The following is a 20,540-nucleotide window of genomic DNA, read 5'->3' as shown; positions in this document are numbered from 1 at the left end:
GTATTCTGTTCAAAACGTTGGTACCTCTGCAGCAAGTTTAAAATGTTCCCCCTTCACATTTTATGGCAATTACTCCTCTCCTTAATAATACATTGATGTGGATGTCCACAATCAGACAATTCTGGCGTCTAATAAAGGCAGAAAGACTAGTCAAGATACGCGCACAGACATTGACAAACGAAAACATGTAATTATGTCATTTTCCAATTGCATTGGAAAATGACATATACCTCATTATATAATCATTGACTGCGGGGAGAAAAATTATCAAACTTCGTGATTTTATGTCAAATACATTTGTGAAAAATAACCTGTTGAAAATTGTAAAGCAGTCGTCTTCATAGTTAAACAAATAATAATACATATATACATTGACTGAAACACAACAATTAGCTGTTTTAATCCTCGTAGTCGTGCGGTTTCATTGGGTAGGAACTAATCTGACATTGATAGTGTTTGGTCAGACGGTGAGAAGTGTAGCACAGGTGGTCCCATCTTGGCTACATTGTAATCAGAGCGGAGAGGAAAGCAAACCCGTCCATATTACAGCTGCTGTGTCAGGTACAACAATCCCTTTAAATTTCGTTGTCATTGCCATTTACTCGAGCCAATAACACTATTTAGATTGAGTATAGTATGCACTCTGTTCGTGTGTTGCTTGTCAAAAAAAAGTATTATTTATTGGTCAAACCTTTCACCAGAAGATGGCTAGTTAGCTGTCGGCAGCAACTAACAAATGCGTTGCGCATTCAAAATGACAGCTCGCCGCTTTGAAAGGCAATGTGAAACCTGCGTATAGGTGTGAACAAGATTTTTTTGTAGTTGGAGACGTTTATATAATTCTGTTGCAATAGTTAGGTGACGATTCTTTGTCCTCTACATAGTCAGTTTGTATGGAGCCCGACTTTTCTTTGTCATGTCCCTCCTCCGTAGTGCAATGTTTGGACTCTCGACGTGTCTGTGATCATTCCTGGGTCGGTGATTGGTAACTAGTAGGATGACAACGTCAGTTTTGTTGCTCCTCCTGTGTTCTCCAACATGGCCTACTATATTATGATGCTTTGTAGAGACGGCATTATTGCTCCAAATACCGTGATTGTTGCAACATTTACGGCCGACGAAATATGTTTTGCTGTCTATCGCAGTGGCATTGATGCTGTTGTATTGAGATTTTCTGATGAATCCAAGGAGGTTAGCCAGCTAGCTGTCGGAACAGGGAAGGTTAGATTTTTGTTATGTCAGCTCAGCCGACCTCTTACTGGCCATGTCTCATTCCACATCAAAATGGAAGTTGTTGTTTTGACTTCATCGTTCATGGCTAAAGGTTGGCCACGGAAACCGGTTTAATAATGTAAAGGCGACGGGAGTTGCAATGTCACATAATTGCATTGATCGAGTAATAGCCTTTCTGTAAATCCTACTTTCACGTGACACAAGCTATTGGACTGCGGTTTTTCCCCAGGGAATTGGATGATCAGTAAAGCCTCGTTCTAATCCATGCTTGTCAAGTGTGTCAGTGACGTGTACATTAGTTGTATAGAATCTGTCAAATATGTCTGATTCAACTGCTCCCTATGATTGAATGATGGATGCATCACAATAGTGCCCTGGTAAGATCCAGCCAGGTGTTCCACAATTCTGACACCCCTATCACCCCTTCCGTGTGCCCCAGCGGTTTCCATGGTGATGGACCCTCCCGGTGGGCGAGACGAGCGGCGGCGTCAGGCGGAGCGTCTTCGAAGGGAGGAGGCGTACTATCACTTCATCAACGATCTGAGCGAGGAAGAGTACCGCCTCATGAGAGACAGCAACCTGCTGGGCACACCTGGTGAGAGGAACCTAGAACACCTGACCTTACTAGAACCCCAGGAACCTAGAACACCTGACCTCACAAGAACCCCAGGAACCTAGAATACCTGACGTCACTAGAACCCGCTATAATGTAGGGCTGCACAGCACCAATCGCTCAGGGCAGTGGTGTTTGCTGGTTTTCCTCCATGTTTTTAAATCACAGGCTAATTTGTATCAGGACAGCCACGTGCCCGGTCCCCCTAGCCAATCAGTGGTGCTAATTAATGCCATGGAGAAACAAAAACCAGCAGGACTGCAGCCCTCGGATTGGCGTAGTTGTCCACCCCTGTCCATACCCAATACACCAATGCAGACTCGCTAATACAATCTAATATAGGCCGTCATTGTAAATAACAATTTGTTCTTAACTGACTTGCCTAGTTAAATAAAGGTAAAATAAAACACAAACATTTGTAATATCACATCATAATATAATGGCTCCATGTTGGCCACTAAGGGCTGAACTGGACCCTCAACAATGAAGCATATAACCTACCCCATATCATACACCCTCCATCTTGACCTAACAGGGGACATGTTATTCCCCAGGTGAAGTGACAGCGGAGGAGCTACGGCAGCGCCTGGATGGGGCAAAGGAGCGTGTGTCATCTCAGCCACGACCTGAACCACGCCCACAAAATACGGAGGCCGGAGAAGAGGAGGGGAGCAGTGGTGAGGGGGAGGAGAGAGGGTTAGGAGGGGCATGGAAGGAATATTGGGGAGGAAATGGATGCTAAAGGGTCTAGCCTGTATAACCTAAACTTGACAGGATGTAATGGTTCTCAAAAGGTTCATAACCTAATTTCTGCTGTATAGTACTGACGTATTACTAGATAATTACAACTGACTCAGTTCAGTAACGAGCCGCTGTCTGTATAGGTACTGCTGAGCCGGGAGCAGAGACATCTAATGGTGACTCACTGCTGGAGTGGCTGAACACGTTCCGACGAACCGGGAATGCCACACGGAGCGGCCAGAGCGGCAACCAGACGTGGCGCGCGGTCAGCCGCACCAACCCCAACAGTGGAGAGTTCCGCTTCAGCCTGGAGATCAACATCAACCATGAGCAGCCGGAACCAGGGGAGCACAGTGACACCCCCGACCCCTCAGAGTTGTCCCCTGTCCCCCCTCCATCCACAGCGTCCATACGCACTTCCCCTTCCACTCGCCCCTCACCCTACACCCCTGCCCGGCCCTCCCCCTATCCCTCACCTCGAGCAACCCTGGGCAGGAGGGCTCAAACCCGCCGTACACGCAGTACTACCACCACCCCTCCTCTGACTCCTGCACCCTTCACCTCACCCCTGTCCCCCCCTACTGCTCTAAGGAGTACAACAGCCCTCCACCTCCCCCCATTTCCCATCACCCCCCCTACCCTTCAGGATCAAAGCAGCCCTCCACAGCTCCAGTCCCCAAGCGGAGCTTCCTCCCAAGAGGAGAGGCAGGAGGAGGGGGTTGCTACCCTGGACTGCCCCCGTGTAGCGCCCCAGTCTGGCCCCCAGGGGGCGTCTGTGGGGCGTGAGCCACACAGCAGCAGGACTCGATCCCGCGGCCGGACCCGCAGGGCTGTGGCAGGAGGTGGGACTTCCTCCCGGTCATCTAGGAGACGTAGCCGCTCCCCTCTTCAGAGAAACCCCGCCCCTAACTCAGCTACCTTATCCCCTAATGGTGGGAGTGGAAATGGTGGCTCTAATAATATCCACACTGCCGAGCCCAGCAACGGAACTGCTTCTGTCTCCATGGAGACTGGTGAAGCCGTGTCAGAGCCGGCTGTAGTATCAGAGCCTGGTCCAGAGGCAGAGGAGCAGGAGGGAGAGGCACACACGGCCGGGGCGGGGGGCGCCGGAGGGGTACGCCGCCATCCCACCATCATGCTGGACCTGCAGGTGCGTCGCATCCGACCGGGAGAGAACCGGGACCGAGACAGCATCGCCAGCCGTACCCGCTCCCGGGCCCGCGCTGCTGAGAATACCGTCACCTTCGAGAGTGACAGTGGAGGCTTCCGGCGCACCATCTCCCGCTCGGAGCGGGGCGGGATCCGGACCTACGTCAGCACCATCCGGATCCCTCTGAGGAGGATCAGTGAGACGGGCCTGGGGGAGCCCAGCTCCACCGCCCTGCGCTCCATCCTCAGACAGATCATGACCGGCTTCGGAGAGCTCAGCTCCCTCATGGAGACGGAGGCTGACTCTGAGACCACCGGGGGCACGCCAGGTCACCAGGACCCTGCTGGACCCAACGCAAACACCACCACACAGGCCTACCATGGCAACGAAAGTGGAACTGGGGTGGAAGGTCAGGCAGGAGGGGTGGAGATGGAGACCGAGGGAGTGGCAGGGGCCGAGGAGGAAGGAGGCCAGGAGAGATTAGTCGGGAGTGACGGCGGTGCCGGTGGAGTCCCTACCCCCAATGAGGGTCGGCCGACGAGCAGGGACACAAACAACCTCGTGGAAAACGGCACACTGCCCATCCTGCGTCTGGCCCACTTCTTTCTGCTCAACGATGAGGAGGACGAGGAGCACCCTCGTGGCCTGACCAAAGAGCAGATCGATAATCTGGCCACGCGCACCTACGGCCAGGCTAGCCTGGAGGGAGAGGCGGGGCGCGCCTGCAGCGTCTGCATTAATGAGTATGCCCAGGGGAATAAGCTGCGTCGCCTGCCCTGCGCCCACGAGTTCCACATCCACTGCATTGACCGCTGGCTCTCTGAAAACAACACCTGCCCCATCTGCAGGCAGCCCATCCTCCCTGTGCACCAGGACTGACCCTGCCCTGACCTTTGATCCCTAGAACCCCCTGACCCTAGACCGCCACCAGCTACACCTTGCCACCTGTTGGCTGAACTGAGCATGCCCGAGCGGAGTGGACGGTGCATGTACATAGCGCTTTAATGTTTTCATTTATCATTGCGCTATCCATTGAGGGGGGGGACTATAAATGCAGAGAATTAACAAAGCTTTATTTTTTTAGAAGTATTTTATTTTCAGCACTTTTTTTTTCTTCCCCTCCTTGTTTCTGTTTGGCCACTCTGTCATGTTGTCACTGAGGTCCACATGTAAAGATAGGACTTATGCTAATGAGCTACTATAGCCAGCTGCTGCTCCTCTACCTGATGCGCTGTGACATCACCCTGTCACAACCAGACTACAGTAATCAGCCAGACACATCTCTGGACTTGATTTGGTTGAGAACGTGTAAATATGTCACCGCCTCCTGTGTTTTGGGGTTCAGAAGAGAAAGTCCTCAGTCGCATTGCATTTTTAATCAGAAGCAGGAAACAGCCATTTTAAGTTAAAAGCTAATATTGGAATCCTCCATTTTAAAGCCCCGACATTCCTTTCAGTGTCCTCTATGATTTGACATTGTGTGGACAAAGGCTGTCGTGTATCCTGACTTTTGAATGAGTTTTCACTTGGTCAGTGGTCCCAAGGATCCTGTTGTTTGCCCACCTGTTCAGTATATTTCAACCTAGCCATCGAACCCCACAGATCCACAGTGGATGTTCAACATTTCATTCCGTTACAGCCTTTGACACTAAAATATTAGTACCCCAAGTCAGAAAGAAACATCTAAAGAAAAATATGATCAGGAAAGTGTGTGATTTAGCAGCAAGCACTTGTAGTAGAACTTGTCTGTTACAGAGACAGGCCAATAAGGTTGATGCTAGACAAGGAGTTGTGCAATAACATGGAGGGAAGGAAGGACTGTTTTTCATAGTTACATTTTAAAACATTCTAGTGCTGTTCTTTCTCCCTTGTTTACTCCTTGGCATCAATGATTAGTTCCTCTGTTGGGAAATAGAGTATCTGCTCAGTAGTATTCTGTCCCTCTACCCTCGGCCTCCTAGAGATACCCCAGTAATCAAAAAGTAGTTAATCACCTCCCACTCCTTCAACGTCTGTGTTTTAAAGTCCCAGTTCTGGTAGAACCTGCCTGTCATGGCCTGATTTCCATGTTCACAAACCTGAAAGGAATGAATAGGTGAAAGCAAAATGGTTCCGGCACCACTCAACCATTTTCTATATCTATCCAATCCTTTCAGATCAGTGAACAACAGATTTCTTCCTCCATTAGCCTGGCCTAGATTTCAATTGGCTTTTCCTGCATGCAGTATCGCCATGTTACCACCAGGGGCAGTATTCACCACAATACAACATGGTGAGAACTGGAGGCCAGTGTTATCGGTGTCCAGGTAGGGCAGGGGTTTTCTGTCATTTGAATCCTGACCTTTGTCATGCAGACCCATGAGACAGGGGTGTGATAATTGGGTAATATTGCTCTTTGTATACTGCAGAATCTGAGCGTACGTGCATTGTGGAGCTGTGAGTGTGATGGATAAGTGTGTGTGTGGTAGAGCTGAAGGAAGTGACAAAACAGAATGTCATATGATTTAGCAGCATTAATCAGTCACCTGAATGTTAATCTAAGACCGAGTGGGAGGGTTTGTGGCCATCGAATTCAGAATTTAGTATTTATTCTGTTCCTATTTAATGAGATCAAAAACATCCTTTGAGATATTGAATACTTATTGTTATGTGATGAGATTAAAACAAACTGTTAAGATTAATGTGTTCTGTTACTGTGTAATATAAATATACAAGGGTTTTCTTCTCTGCTCCTTAACAATGGAATTAAATACAGCTTTGTTATGCCTGGAGTTATTTTGTGTGACTGTGTTTGTTCCTCACACAAAACCACTGTTTTTATCCACATCTCCTCCTATGACACGACACGTGATGGTTTCTCTCCCTGTCTTTAATATGACTTTCTCTCTCCCTAGGCTACAAATTACTCATAGGCCTATGAAATTAGATGAATGTAACACTTCATTTTTTAAATATCCAAATATTAAATAACCATAGTGCTAATAGTCATATTCCCTATATTCATTTAGCATGCTATTTAACCTAGCTCTGCAGTGTTGGCCTCCTGCAGTCTATGGCTACTGCGTTACTAGGTTATTTTTACACATGACATGTTAGACTATTAATTTATGGCACACATTGGCTACATGCATATCCAGTGGAAGCAAAGTGAGACTGAACGAAGGAACGAGGTTAGCCTTTTTGTGAGTTTGGCTGAGGACGAAGCCGCACGAACACATGGCATCTATGCGCGCCCTCGTCGCTGCTGAGTCGACCCACCACCGCCTTACTGGTCGGTTATGGTTTATCTCCGAGCGAATGCAGCCTTGTCCCGTGCTCGCATTCCCCGCTGTGTCAGTGAGCCACTAGCATGCCGGTGCCCCGGACGCCATCTTCCAGCCTGATACAGAACCGCACAAGTTCAGGATGTATTTCAACAGGCGATCGAAGAAGATCCACAGCGAGGGCGGTAAGCGTGGCTAGAGGGGACGACGCATGTACTGTAGTCTACAGCTCCATGGGTATTTATAGGGGTCGAACTGGCAGCGACATAAACATTGCGACGAGGACTGATTGATTGATTCTATTGACAATTTGTGCAATCTGGCCTATTATATGTGTGCTTTAGGCTATATTATTGGGACTATAGGGGTTGGGATGGCCTTGTTTATCCCAGGACTGCGGCACGGAGGCGGTGCACCCTGTCATAGCCTACACAGTCAGTGCACGGCTAATTTTCTATTGGCATGGACTGACTCGGATTGTGGGCTCAGCGTCGAATGCTTTGTATAGCGTAGTGTACTGTGCGTAATTATGCTGTGCAAAAATAATTCAGTAAATACCGGTAGATGGAGACGAGGTTAGTGTAGGTTAGCGGGGACCGAGATGTCATGTCCTCACTTTAAACATGCGCACGTAATAGACTAGCCTACAGAAATGCCTATGTAGACTATTTGTCCACGGAATCGATTTACTTTCCCAGGGCGAATGGGTTAATGGTGTGAAGGGTGCAAACTGTCAGGATAGGACATACTTTAGTCCGAGAACACATAACTGCCCACAGTTCGGCACGGTGGGAGAGCCCGTTGTTTAACACAGTCGTTACTTAAAGGCAACGTGACTAAGGGATCTTATTCTAAGCCCCTAGCGGGAAGGCCATCTCACCTGTTAAGGTCACGCGGGACCCACACAGTTGAACACGACATCTGTGCTAGTTTAGGCTACATAATAGAGACATTATCTGGGCCTGTATACTGGTGCAGAATAGTGATTGGTCTTTTGGGGCTATTCATTGCGCTTTTGTCCCCGAAAAAAAACAATGCGTCACAGATGCGCTTTTGCCCTCTATGCGTTACAGGGACAGCAGAAAGCATCATTGCACAGTACTCCCCACACAGCGCATACTTATTTTATCCACGGACTCTAGCCTATGTACACACGGAAAATCCTAGCATGATTATTGGCGTTTTGACCATGTCAGGGAGTGACAGCTATAAGAGGTGTTGGGTCAAGGCTGCAGGGAATAGAGAGGAGGAGGTCAGGGTTTTGGGAGATAGTTGGGGCAGGTTTGATGCAGCAATTGTCCTGGAAGAGGGTATGCATGTGGCTGAATGACCTTGAGTGACTGGCACAATTAACTGGCACAAGTGCATTGTGGCAGGTGTTTGTGTGTGACTGAATGTTTTTCCTCCAACAGGTTCTAGTGAGAGACTCCAGGGAAAGCTGATATTGACAGAAAAGTACTTTTACTTTGGGTTAATAAGGACAGTCGGGACCCAGGAGTCAAGACAGGACAACACATCCGGGAACAAACACTCACACTATCCCTATAGACCTATTAACGGACCCCCCCAGTGACATTTAAGGGAGATGTTGACAGTTCTTATTATATATTGTATGTACAAGTGAGTAACCTGTAAGGTGTGAGATGGGAATGTGGTTTTTGCATATCCCACTCTTCCTGAGACACACTCAGAGAGTGGGGTCAGGGATCAGACATTATTGACAGCTACCCAGGAGCAATTAGGGTTAATTGCCTTGCTCGGGATTCGATCCAGCAACCTTTTGGTTACTTTCCCAATGCTCCTAACCGCCAGGATACCTGCCACCGCATTACTATTCTGTGTGTGTATAGTCCCCAGAGAAGTGTGGTTTACCATGTATAAAGATATAATGATATAAATCAGGCTATTGTCTGTGTGTCTTTCTGGGGACATACACTACATGACCAAAAGTATATGGACACCTTCTCTTGGAACATCTCATTCCAAAATCATGGGCATTAATATGGCGTTGGTCCCCCTTTGCTGCTACATCATATCAGCCTCCACTCTTCTGGAAAGACTTTCCACTAGATGTTGGAACATTGCTGCCGGGGACTTGCTTCCATTCAGCCACAAGAGCATTAGTGCTGTCGGGCGCTGATGTTGGGCGATTAGACCTGGCTCGCAGTCTGCGTTCCAATTCATCCAAATGGGATTGAGGTCAGGGCTCTGTGCAGGCTAGTCAAGTTCTTCCACACCTATCTTGACAAAAATATTTCTGTGTGTACCTCGCTTTGTGCATTGGGGCATTGTCATGCTGAAACAGGAAAGGGCCTTCCCCAAACTTTGCCACAAAGTGGGAAGCACAGAATCGTCTAGAATGTCATTGTATGCTGTAGCGTTAAGATTTCCCTTCATTGGAACTAAGGGGCCTGAACCATGAAAAACAGCCCCAGACCATTATTCCTCCTCCACCAAACTTTGCAGTTGGCACTATGCATTGGGGCAGGTAGCTTTCTCCTGACATCTGCCAAACCCAAAATCTTACTACCAGATGGTGAAGTGTGATTCATCACTCCAGAGAACGCGTTTCCACTGCTCCAGAGTCCAATGGCGGCAAGCTTTACACCACTCCAGCCGACGCTTGGCATTGCGCATGGTGATCTTAGGCTTGTGTGCGGCTTCCCGGCCATGGAAACCCATTTCGAGAAGCAGATTGGATCTCCGTAGTGAGTGTTTCAACCGAGGACAGATGATTTTTACGGGCTACAGGCTTCAGCATTGGCGGGCCCATTCTGTGAGCTTATGTGGCCTACCAGTTCGCGGATGTGCCGCTGTTGCTCCAAGACGTTTACACTTCAAAATAACAGCACTTCCAGTTGACCGGGGAAGCTTTAGCAGGGCAGAAATTTGACAAATGGTGGCATCCTATGACGGTGCCACGTTGAAAGTCACTGAGCTATTCAGTAAGGCCATTCTACTGCCAACGTTTGTCTATGGAGATTGCATGGCTGTATGCTCGATACTATGCACCTGTCAGCAACGGGTGTTGCTGAAATAGCCAAATCAACTAATTTGAATGGATATCCACATACCCTTTTTATATATAGTGTATAATTCCTGGTTGTAATGGATGCTAGGTTGTTAAGGATACCATTTGGGGAATGAATGCTCTCTATGGATGGATGTGTGGCTGGCACGGTCAGTCTAGGGAACAAATATGATGAGCTCCAGAAAAGCTTCAGGAGGCAATGTGATCAGTTGGCCACAGAGGAGCACTGTTGTACAACCTTCATGGGACTCAAGACAATGTCAACGACATTCCAACAGCATTCACAAGTAGAAACACACACACACACACACAGTCTACATAAACACACAGGCACACATACACACACACACACAGTCAATTGCCTCTTCTAGATTCACACCTGAACTCACCTACACACACATTGATTACTTACTCACACTTGTGTTGTTGTGTGTGGCCAGCCCCGGACAATAGTGGCATTGCGTTACTGACTCTCTGTGTTGTTTTCTTCCGTCCCACGGCTGGTGGCCTACTGCCTTATCTTTGTCTCCAGTCCCACGGCTGGTGGCCTACTGCCTTATCTTTGTCTCCCGTCCCACGGCTGGTGGCCTACTCCCTTATCTTTCTCCCGTCCCACGGCTGGTGGCCTACTCCCTTATCTTTGTCTCCCGTCCCACGGCTGGTGGCCTACTCCCTTATCTTTGTCTCCTGTCCCACGGCTGGTGGCCTACTCCCTTATCTTTGTCTTCCGTCCCACGGCTGGTGGCCTACTCCCTTATCTTTGTCTTCCGTCCCACGGCTGGTGGCCTACTCCCTTATCTTTGTCTTCCGTCCCACGGCTGGTGGCCTACTCCCTTATCTTTGTCTCCCGTCCCACGGCTGGTGGCCTACTCCCTTATCTTTGTCTCCTGTCCCACGGCTGGTGGCCTACTCCCTTATCTTTGTCTTCCGTCCCACGGCTGGTGGCCTACTCCCTTATCTTTGTCTTCCGTCCCACGGCTGGTGGCCTACTCCCTTATCTTTGTCTTCCGTCCCACGGCTGGTGGCCTACTCCCTTATCTTTGTCTCCTGTCCCACGGCTGGTGGCCTACTCCCTTATCTTTGTCTTCCATCCCACGGCTGGTGGCCTACTCCCTTATCTTTCTCCCGTCCCACGGCTGGTGGCCTACTCCCTTATCTTTGTCTCCCGTCCCACGGCTGGTGGCCTACTCCCTTATCTTTGTCTCCCGTCCCAAGCAGTGAGCCTACTGCCTTATCTTTGTCTCCTGTCCCACGGCTGGTGGCCTACTCCCTTATCTTTCTCCCGTCCCACGGCTGGTGGCCTACTCCCTTATCTTTGTCTCCTGTCCCACGGCTGGTGGCCTACTCCCTTATCTTTCTCCCGTCCCACGGCTGGTGGCCTACTCCCTTATCTTTGTCTCCTGTCCCACAGCTGGTGGCCTACTCCCTTATCTTTGTCTCCTGTCCCACGGCTGGTGGCCTGCTCCCTTATCTTTGTCTCCTGTCCCACAGCTGGTGGCCTACTCCCTTATCTTTGTCTCCCATCCCACGGCTGGTGGCCTACTCCCTTATCTTTCTCCCGTCCCACGGCTGATGGCCTGCTCCATGATTTCTGTCTCCCCCAGAGCAGTTAGTGTTGACTCCCATTAGTCAGTAGGAGTCTCCTGACCGCCTGGACCCCGAGCGGGGCGTCGGCGTGGCCGCCATGCGCTCTCGCCTCACTGACAGGTATGACAGAAGTGAGTTAGAGTCTTGTCTTACACAGGCTGGCCTGGCTGGCGCCCCTCACTGCTTGGAGTTCACAGGCTGGTCTGGTTGGCGCCCCTCACTGCTTGGAGTTCACAGGCTGGTCTGGCTGGCGCCCCTCACTGCTTGGAGTTCACAGGCTGGCCAGGCTGGCGCCCCTCACTGCTTGGAGTTCACAGGCTGGCCAGGCTGGCGCCCCTCACTGCTTGGAGTTCACAGGCTGGCACCCCTCACTGCTTGGAGTTCACAGGCTGGCCAGGCTGGCGCCCCTCACTGCTTGGAGTTCACAGGCTGGCGCCCCTCACTGCTTGGCGTTCACAGGCTGGCCAGGCTGGCGCCCCTCACTGCTTGGAGTTCACAGGCTGGCACCCCTCACTGCTTGGAGTTCACAGGCTGGTCTGGCTGGTGCCCCTCACTGCTTGGAGTTCACAGGCTGGCCAGGCTGGCGCCCCTCACTGCTTGGAGTTCACAGGCTGGTCTGGCTGGTGCCCCTCACTGCTTGGAGTTCACAGGCTGGCCTGGCTGGCGCCCCTCACTGCTTGGAGTTCACAGGCTGGCCAGGCTGGCGCCCCTCACTGCTTGGAGTTCACAGGCTGGTCTGGCTGGCGCCCCTCACTGCTTGGAGTTCACAGGCTGGCCTGGCTGGTGCCCCTCACTGCTTGGAGTTCACAGGCTGGTCTGGCTGGCACCCCTCACTGCTTGGAGTTCACCAGGCTGGCCAGGCTGGAGCCCCTCACTGCTTGGAGTTCACAGGCTGGCCTGGCTGGCGCCCCTCACTGCTTGGAGTTCACAGGCTGGCCTGGCTGGCACCCCTCACTGCTTGGAGTTCACAGGCTGGCCTGGCTGGCACCCCTCACTGCTTGGAGTTCACAGGCTGGCCTGGCTGGCACCCCTCACTGCTTGGAGTTCACAGGCTGGCCTGGCTGGCGCCCCTCACTGCTTGGCGTTCACAGGCTGGCCAGGCTGGCGCCCCTCACTGCTTGGAGTTCACAGGCTGGCCTGGCTGGCGCCCCTCACTGCTTGGAGTTCACCAGGCTGGCCAGGCTGGAGCCCCTCACTGCTTGGAGTTCACTAGTGCGTGCACTGGAATAGTAACCTTTAATGACTAGAGCAGCGGTCGGGGCCAATCAATTCAAGGAGTGAATTTCAATTGAAAATGAACCCCAACCCTGAACTAGAGCACAGTGGTGGTCACTAAACCCTGATACTAGAGACACACGACTTTCTAGGACCAGGGCTGGTGACCGCTGGACTAGAGCACAGTGGTGGTCACTAACCCTGATACTAGAGACACATGACTTTCCAGGACCAGGGCTGGTGACCGCTGGACTAGGCTGGTCTGCCTGTCTGCACAGTGACTTTATGTGCTCGTTGACATACGATCACATATACACATACTGTATAAACCACCATGTATTCACTCTGCAAGATCTTGTACACATATCGAAAGACACACAAAACACACACAAGAACATGGTCACATACAGTTGAAGTCGGAAGTTTACATACACCTTAGCCAAATACATTTAAAGTTAGTCAAAATTACCTGTCTTACGTCAGTTAGGATCACCACTTTATTTTAAGAATGTGAATTGTCAGAAAAAGAGAGAATGATTTATTTCTGCTTTTATTTCTTTCATCACATTCCCAGTGGGTAAGACGTTTAAATACACTCAATTAGTATTTGGTAGCATTGCCTTTCAATTGTTTAACTTGGATCAAACATTTCATTTAGCCTTCCACAAGCTTCCCACAATAAGTTGGGTGAATTTTGGCCCATTCCTCCTGACAGAGCTGGTGTAACTGAGTCAGGTTTGTAGCCCTCCTTGCTCACACACACGTTTTCAGTTCTGCCCACAAATTGTCTATAGGATTAAGGTCAGGGCTTTGTGATGGCCACTCCAATACCTTGACTTTGTTGTCCTTAAGCCAGTTTACCACAACTTTGGATGTACTGTATGCTTGGGGTTACGATCCATTTGCGATCAAGTTTTAACTTCCTGACTGATGTCTTGAGATGTTGCTTCAATATATCCACATAATTTTCCTACCTCATGATGCCATCTATTTTGTGAAGTGCACCAGTCCCTCCTGCAGCAAAGCACCCCCACAACATGATGCTGTCGTGCTTCCCGGTTGGGATGGTGTTCTTTGTCTTGCAAGCCTCCCTCTTTTTCTTCCAAACATAACAATGGTCATTAGGGCCAAACAGTTCCATTTTAGTTTCATCAGGCCAGAGGACATTTCTCAAAAAAATCCAATCTTTGTCCCCATGTGCAGTTGCAAACCGTAGTCTGGCTTTTTTTATGGCAGTTTTGGAGCAGTGGCTTCTTCCTTGCTGAGCGGTCTTTCAGATTATGTCGATATAGGACTCGTTTTATTGTGGATATCGATAATTTTGTACCTGTTTCCTCCAGCATCTTCACAAGGTCCTTTGCTGTTGTTCTGGGATTGATTTGCACTTTTCGCACCAAACTGCGTTCATCTCTAGGAGACAGAATGCGTCTCCTTCCTGAACGGTATGACGGCTGCACGGTCCCATGATGTTTATACTTGCATACTATTGTTTGTACAGATGAACGTGGTACCTTCAGGCGTTTGGAAATTGCTCCCAAGGATGAACCAGACTTGTGGAGGTCTACAATATTTTTTCTGAGGTCTTGGCTGACTTCTTTTGACTTTCCCATGATGTCAAGCAAAGAGGCACTGAGTTTGAAGGTAGGCCTTGTAATACATCCACAGGTACACCTCCAATTGACTCAAATGATGTCAATTAGCCTATCAGAAGCTTCTAAAGCCATGACATAATTTTCTGGAATTTTCCAAGCTGTTTAAAGGCACAGTCAACTTAGTGTATGTAAACTTCTGACCAACTGGAATTGTGATACAGTGAATTATAAGTGAAATAATCTGTCTGTAAACAATTGTTGGAAAAATGACTTGTGTCATGCACAAAGTAGATGTCCTAACCGACTTGCCAAAACTATAGTTTGTTAACAAGACATTTGTGGAGTGGTTTAAAAACTAGTTTTAATGACTCCAACCTAAGTGTATGTAAACTTCCAACTTCAACTGCATATGTAAATAAAGCACACTTACTTGTGACCCCTGCGTATGCACATGGCATGCCTTAACCATGCACATAGATGCATGCATGTGTTTCGGTTGACTGTTGGTTTGGGTGAGAGTGAGTGAGTGAGAGGGTGAGCAGGCGAGTAGTTAACTGCATGTTGGGCCATTGCATGTGTAAATGCATTGCCACTGTAATAGTGGGCACTACTGTGTATTTTTATTTTTTTGCTTTGTGTGAATGTGTGTATAGGAGTGTAAGTGTGTGTCTGTGCATGCGTGAACCGTACAGTATATGTGATTAGGTATAAATGTATTATCCTGTCTCTGGTCTCACCTGTAGGATTATCAGTGTATGGATTAGCAGGTAGAGGAAGTTGCAGAGCAGACAGAGAGAGGATTACTACTCCAGCTTGTGCTGTAGGAAAGAGGCTTTCACTCCTCTACTAATTGTTCACTCCATCGTCTTGGTAACTGGACCCACTGGCCACCCCAGCAGACCTGCAGGTCAACCTTGACCAGGAAGTAAACGACCTGGCTAGAGGTCATCTTAGGAACAGGGACAGCCATGGAACCTCGTAGGGGTCAGACGGTCAGACGCCGCTGCTCTGTAGGTAATGATTTCCTGTAATGGGAGGGGCAACGAATCAACACAGGGAGACTGGGGGGCGATGGGGGAACCTCCGATTCACCAATAAGTTTTCAGAGGGTGGGACCTTCAAGTGGGCTGTCTGAATTTGTAGTTTGCTTATTTTTAGTCACATGACTGACTTTGTATGCCTGTTTTACAGATAGTCAAAACCATAAGCCAAAACAAGAAACACTGAGCGTCGCTATCTGACTGTCACATTCAATTGGTGGACATCATAATTAGGACTGTAGCGGTCACAAAATTTAGTTAGCCTGTGATTGTCAAGCATATAACTGCCAGTCTCACGGTAATTGACCGTTAATTAACATAAACACATTTAGCATCTCTTGGCTTCCACTGATGCAGACCTTTGGAAAATCTACTTTTTAAAAAGTCTAATAAATCCATGTAATATAGCCTACACCTTCACAATAAATCCATTATTTATTTTAGACTGGTCTAAAGAAACATGATTGCATGAAAAAAAAAAAAAAAGTTGCATGAAAGGCATGAGCTCTGCTTAGTTTTTTTTGTGCAGGCTGTACACACTTCATCAGTCTCTTATTCACAATTTGAGAAGCACTTGATAATACCTCGGATTTCCCGGCGCAATCCCCTTGTGTGGCGGTAATGCCTTTTTTTCGCGGCCAGTAGCCGTTGTGCCCTTGGGCCGAATATAATCATTTGAATTCCCTTCTCCCTTTGTGCTGCGTGCTTCGACTCACATCCCACTCACATGGCTCTCCATCACGTGATTGGGTCTTTCTCACATGCTACAAGTGAAGACATACACATACGCACGTGTCCTATCCATTTCCGAGGCGCATATTGAAGATATTAGAACTGTCCACATTTACTTTTCGTCAGCCAACAAGGTGAGTAGGCCTAACAAACAGCAAAAGCACTAGCTTATGTCAATCTACTATCCCCCAGAGTACAAAAGTTGCCCGATTCTGTCCGAGAAATAAATATTCCAAACATAGCCTGGGACAGTTGTGGGATGCGATAGATCCCAAATGAATACAACCACTAGCATCAAAAAAAACTTTTTTACGCTCTAAGGCTGACGCAACACATCAGAACGTTTAGCTTTACATTTTTTATAAATTATTGGGCTATTTTTTCACATTACAAGAACAGCAATGCACACACGGCAGTAGGCTATAAGCGCAAATGTATGCCAGTTAGGCTCTACACCCATTGTAAAGCGGATTAATGTGCTTCATTTTAAGAAGTTATTTGACCACTTTAGTTGTGATACAAACCTTATCAAAACATAGAGGCTTATGGGCTCCCAAGTGGCGCAGCAGTCTAAGGCACTGCATCTCAGTGCTAGAGGTGTCACTACAGACCCTGGTTCGATTCCAGGCTGTATCACAACCGGCCGTGATTGGGAGGCACACAAATGGCCCAGCGTCATCCGGGTTAAGGGAGGGTTTGGCCGGGGTAGGCCGTCATTGTAAATAACAATTTGTTCTTAACTGACTTGCTTAGTTAAATAAAACATTAATAAAATATGGTCTAGGCTACAGGTCTGGGACTATGATTTTAAAAAAGTTTCTAAAAAAAGGTATGTATTGTTTCTTGCCTTATGCTTATAATATATAATATATAAATTGATCATATTAGGCTAATATATTATATATAATATTTAGGCTAATATTGTCACCATCAGACTATTCTTGATTTAATCTTGTCTTTACATATACTAAATAATGTGTGAAATTTGTTTTGATTTAGAATGGACCATTATCACGCATATGGCTTGAAACAGGGGGGATACATGTCATCTATGCACTTAAATAGCGAATGGAGGACGCTTTTCCCGTGGTTCATTTTCATGCCAGCCAGGTAGGCTATACTCCTGTAAAGACAAGTAATGTGCTTTATATTAGGAAAGTTGAGAAATAAATATATTAGGCCTAGCCTATAGAAAACTGATGGGATCCTCCTCTTTTTAATAGAGGCCATCACTATGTTTTCTCACACAATAGCATAGCCTATAGAAATGTTGCGCAACATGAGCTCATGAAGTGTTTGATTAGATTTTTGATTACATTTGCATTGATGTCAAAGTGATTAGAGGGACCATAGAGTGCTGAGTACCAGGCAGTTAGCAAGTTTGGTAGGCTACTAATGACCATCAGCAGCAACAGAGCTTGGAGAAGCCTAATTACAATGACTAAACAACCATGTGGAATTTGACTGCATTCATGACTTGTGACCGCCAGTGTGGTGGTAATACAGTCACCACGCCACAGAGGCAGGGTGTCTGCTGACACGGAACCCAAACCGGCTGCGCACGTGCGCCATCATGCACCATCGTGCACCATCATGCTCCATCGTGCATAAATATATTTTGTCCCCCCACACCAAACGTGATCACGAAACGCAGGTTAAAATATCTAATCAAACTCTGAACCAATTACATTAATTTGGGGACAGGTCGAAAAGCATTAAACATTTATGGCAATTTAGCTAGCTAGCTTCACTTGCTAGCTAATTTGTCCTATTTAGCTAGCTTGCTGTTTCTAGCTAATTTGTCCTGGGATATAAACATTGCGTTGTTATTTTATTTTATTTTATTCTATAATTTTGTCTGTCATAGTTGAAGTGTACCTATGATGAAAATTACAGGCCTCATCTTTTTAAGTGGGAGAACTTGCACAATTGGTGGCTGACTAAATACTTTTTTGCCCTACTGTGTGTGTGTGTGTATGTGTATATATATATATATATATATATATATATAATATACTGTATATACAGTACCAGTCAAAAGTTTGGACACACCTACTCATTCAAGGGTTTTTCTTTATTTTTACTATTTTCTACATTGTAGAATCAGGATACTTTCTACCTGCAGGCTGCAGTGTTTTTATTATTTGGCTTTATCGGCTATTTGTACAAACAGTAGTTGGCAATAAAAGTGACTTTTTAGGTTTGTGTCATTTTCATTTAGATTTGGATTGAATTTTGATTAACCACATGACAATGATTTTGAGATACGAAGACGTTATTATAAATTAAATTAAACTGTTCCATGAAAATGTGCATATGAAATCCATAACTGGCACACAGTTCGGTAGAAATGGTAAGATAAATTAGAAAGTTTGATGAGAAATGAGAAAGTTTGCTGACTCCGGGTGTAGCCTATTACCGGAGAGTAGCGGAAGAATCTGAGAAAGCCAGTAGGAGCAGAGGAGGATGGTCTGGACAGGTTAAGGTTTTTTCTTCTGGTTATCGTGATCTCTGGCTCCCTCTTGAGTCACGTGTCTTATTTTATCAAACAGTGTGCTTATTAAAGCATCAGACAAGCTCAATGCATACATGGTGTGTGTCTACATATGGAAGAATACACGTTTAATAATGTTGACCAATCGACTTGTCAAAAGAACAGACGACTTTCAATCGACCAATACTTGTTTTAGTCGGGGTCAGCCCTAATCAAAACAAATCATCATGAGGCCCTGTAGCTGTCTTATTCCTTCTTCACTGCATTGTCTTTCACCTTGTTGCATCATCTGCTAAAAATGTACACTCCTACGTGATCACAACCTCCTCTCCTACTCTCTCTCCCCAGTGAGCTGTGAGATAGATGGTGGGAGGTGATTTATTTGCCTGTTGTTTACTGTGCAATAAGCCACTAAGAGAGGAGACACATGGTGCGTTCCTCTGCACAGGCATTTCTGACACATGCCAGATCCTACAACACCTGGATAGGCATTTTACTTATCAGCTAACCACATATTTTATAGCAATCTGGTGCCTAACGACGTGGCAGGCAACCATTGGTTGATGCGTGCAACGTCTGAGCAAGGGAACGTGACCACAGTGATCCGTCTGCTCAGATGACCTTTGACCCGGTCTCCTGTGAACTAGCCCCAGACGACCAGGAGGCTCCCTGCATGAATCTTTATGAGCGGTTGGAACATTTGGTCCTGGATGTCTGCTATGTGTGCAGGATTGTGTTCCAGTCCAGCTCTAGCACCTGATTAAACATATCCTAAAAGGCACTGCATGGTCAATCTGACGTCTGCATTGGCCGTGAAGCATTTACAGGGATACGGCCTCTGCAGTAGTCAGGGCATTCATTCTTCTTGCGCTTCACGGAGAAGCGTTGAGCTGTTGAGAAGGAAGTTGTCAAGGATGTAAGTTTGTGTTTATACAGGACCTCCCGCCCCCACCTACCGTCAACCAATCATGTCAATGCGGATCTCTACCCTCCGCATTGTTACAAAATTTGGGAGGCGCCCGGCGATGCGGTACGGAGATCAATTTGGCCTCTGCAAGCCTCTGGAGGGTCCACAACTGCGTCACAACCTCCATACGGAGCCTTCGACCACATTTTCAGATCAAGCATAAATTGTTTCTAAGCCTGCGCACACTGTGACACCTGTATGTGGTTCATATGACCCTTCCTGCATGCTGGATGCTTACCTGATCTGCCTAACAAGACCTTACTGTGATCTCCACTCCTCCTAGACATGTGTCCCTGTCCCCATTCCAGTGGAAAACAGGATGTGTATGAATATTGATGCTATCAGGGGCTGTAATGACCATCTGTTCTGCTTTCAACCTGGCCATTTCAGCCTAGTCATTTGACAGAGGCTACACACAGAAATAACTTAGCACACAGAGGGAAAGCTCGGCTGCCTTGTATTATTTTTCTGAATTATTGATGGAATAATGATGGATGTTTTCAATTCCAGCCCCACAAGGCGATCCAAACAGGGCCCAATCTTGTAAGAATTGATTGCCAATTGTATTGCTATTGAAGTTTGGAGTAGAACCTGAAATTTGTTAGAAATTGAGCTGCAGTAGGGCCAATATTGCAGTTTGTGGCTATGATTTCATATAGCCTGCCCTGAATAGTGAATGTGGTGACTGAACTGTATAAGGCCCCAGGAAACAGTGTGGGAAACTGAGGAACGTGATCTCTTGATGGATGACGCGTCCCCTTACAATTGTAAAATAAACTGGTAAAACAAGCCTGCAAAACAATATGCCAGACAGCAGACACTATACCAGCCTCGCTCAGGGGGCTACTGTCCCTTTAAATCCGGAGCCCTCAGCCCGCCCTC

The 20,540-nt window shown here is 47.5% G+C and overlaps 2 protein-coding genes across 3 annotated transcripts in view; both read left to right on the top strand.

Annotated features, from left to right (window-relative positions):
- The first annotated feature begins 480 nt into the window (after positions 1-480).
- On the top strand, positions 481-6,508 carry LOC139366967 (E3 ubiquitin-protein ligase RLIM-like). Its single transcript, XM_071104779.1, has 4 exons — positions 481-561; positions 1,673-1,828; positions 2,401-2,523; positions 2,731-6,508. The coding sequence occupies exons 2-4, from the start codon at positions 1,681-1,683 to the stop codon at positions 4,614-4,616; spliced, it is 2,157 nt and encodes a 718-aa protein (XP_070960880.1). The 5' UTR covers positions 481-561; positions 1,673-1,680; the 3' UTR covers positions 4,617-6,508.
- A 535-nt stretch (positions 6,509-7,043) lies between these two features.
- LOC139366966 (phospholipid-transporting ATPase IB-like) overlaps positions 7,044-20,540 on the top strand; it is a 99,061-nt gene continuing 85,564 nt past the window's right edge. Inside the window, exon 1 of one of the 2 annotated variants that reach the window (XM_071104776.1) lies at positions 7,044-7,185. In XM_071104776.1, coding sequence (XP_070960877.1) covers positions 7,143-7,185 — 43 coding nt within the window. In that variant the 5' untranslated portion in view covers positions 7,044-7,142. Of the gene's footprint in view, positions 7,186-15,344; positions 15,440-20,540 lie in introns of those variants that run through there. The other variant, XM_071104775.1, reaches the window with a different exon arrangement.

This window comes from Oncorhynchus clarkii, chromosome 15, assembly GCF_045791955.1.
Source record: "Oncorhynchus clarkii lewisi isolate Uvic-CL-2024 chromosome 15, UVic_Ocla_1.0, whole genome shotgun sequence".
Classification (NCBI taxonomy): domain Eukaryota; kingdom Metazoa; phylum Chordata; class Actinopteri; order Salmoniformes; family Salmonidae; genus Oncorhynchus; species Oncorhynchus clarkii.
This window is presented reverse-complemented; position numbering and strand designations above follow the sequence as displayed.

What these genes read in the sequence shown, in the direction of transcription:
- LOC139366967 (XM_071104779.1), top strand. Translation starts at nt 1,681, where the DNA reads ATGGTGATGGACCCTCCCGGTGGGCGAGACGAGCGGCGGCGTCAGGCG. An exon ending in CAACCTGCTGGGCACACCTG is followed by an intron (nt 1,829 to 2,400) that starts GTGAGAGGAACC and finishes GTTATTCCCCAG; the next exon opens with GTGAAGTGACAGCGGAGGAG. An exon ending in AGAAGAGGAGGGGAGCAGTG is followed by an intron (nt 2,524 to 2,730) that starts GTGAGGGGGAGG and finishes CTGTCTGTATAG; the next exon opens with GTACTGCTGAGCCGGGAGCA.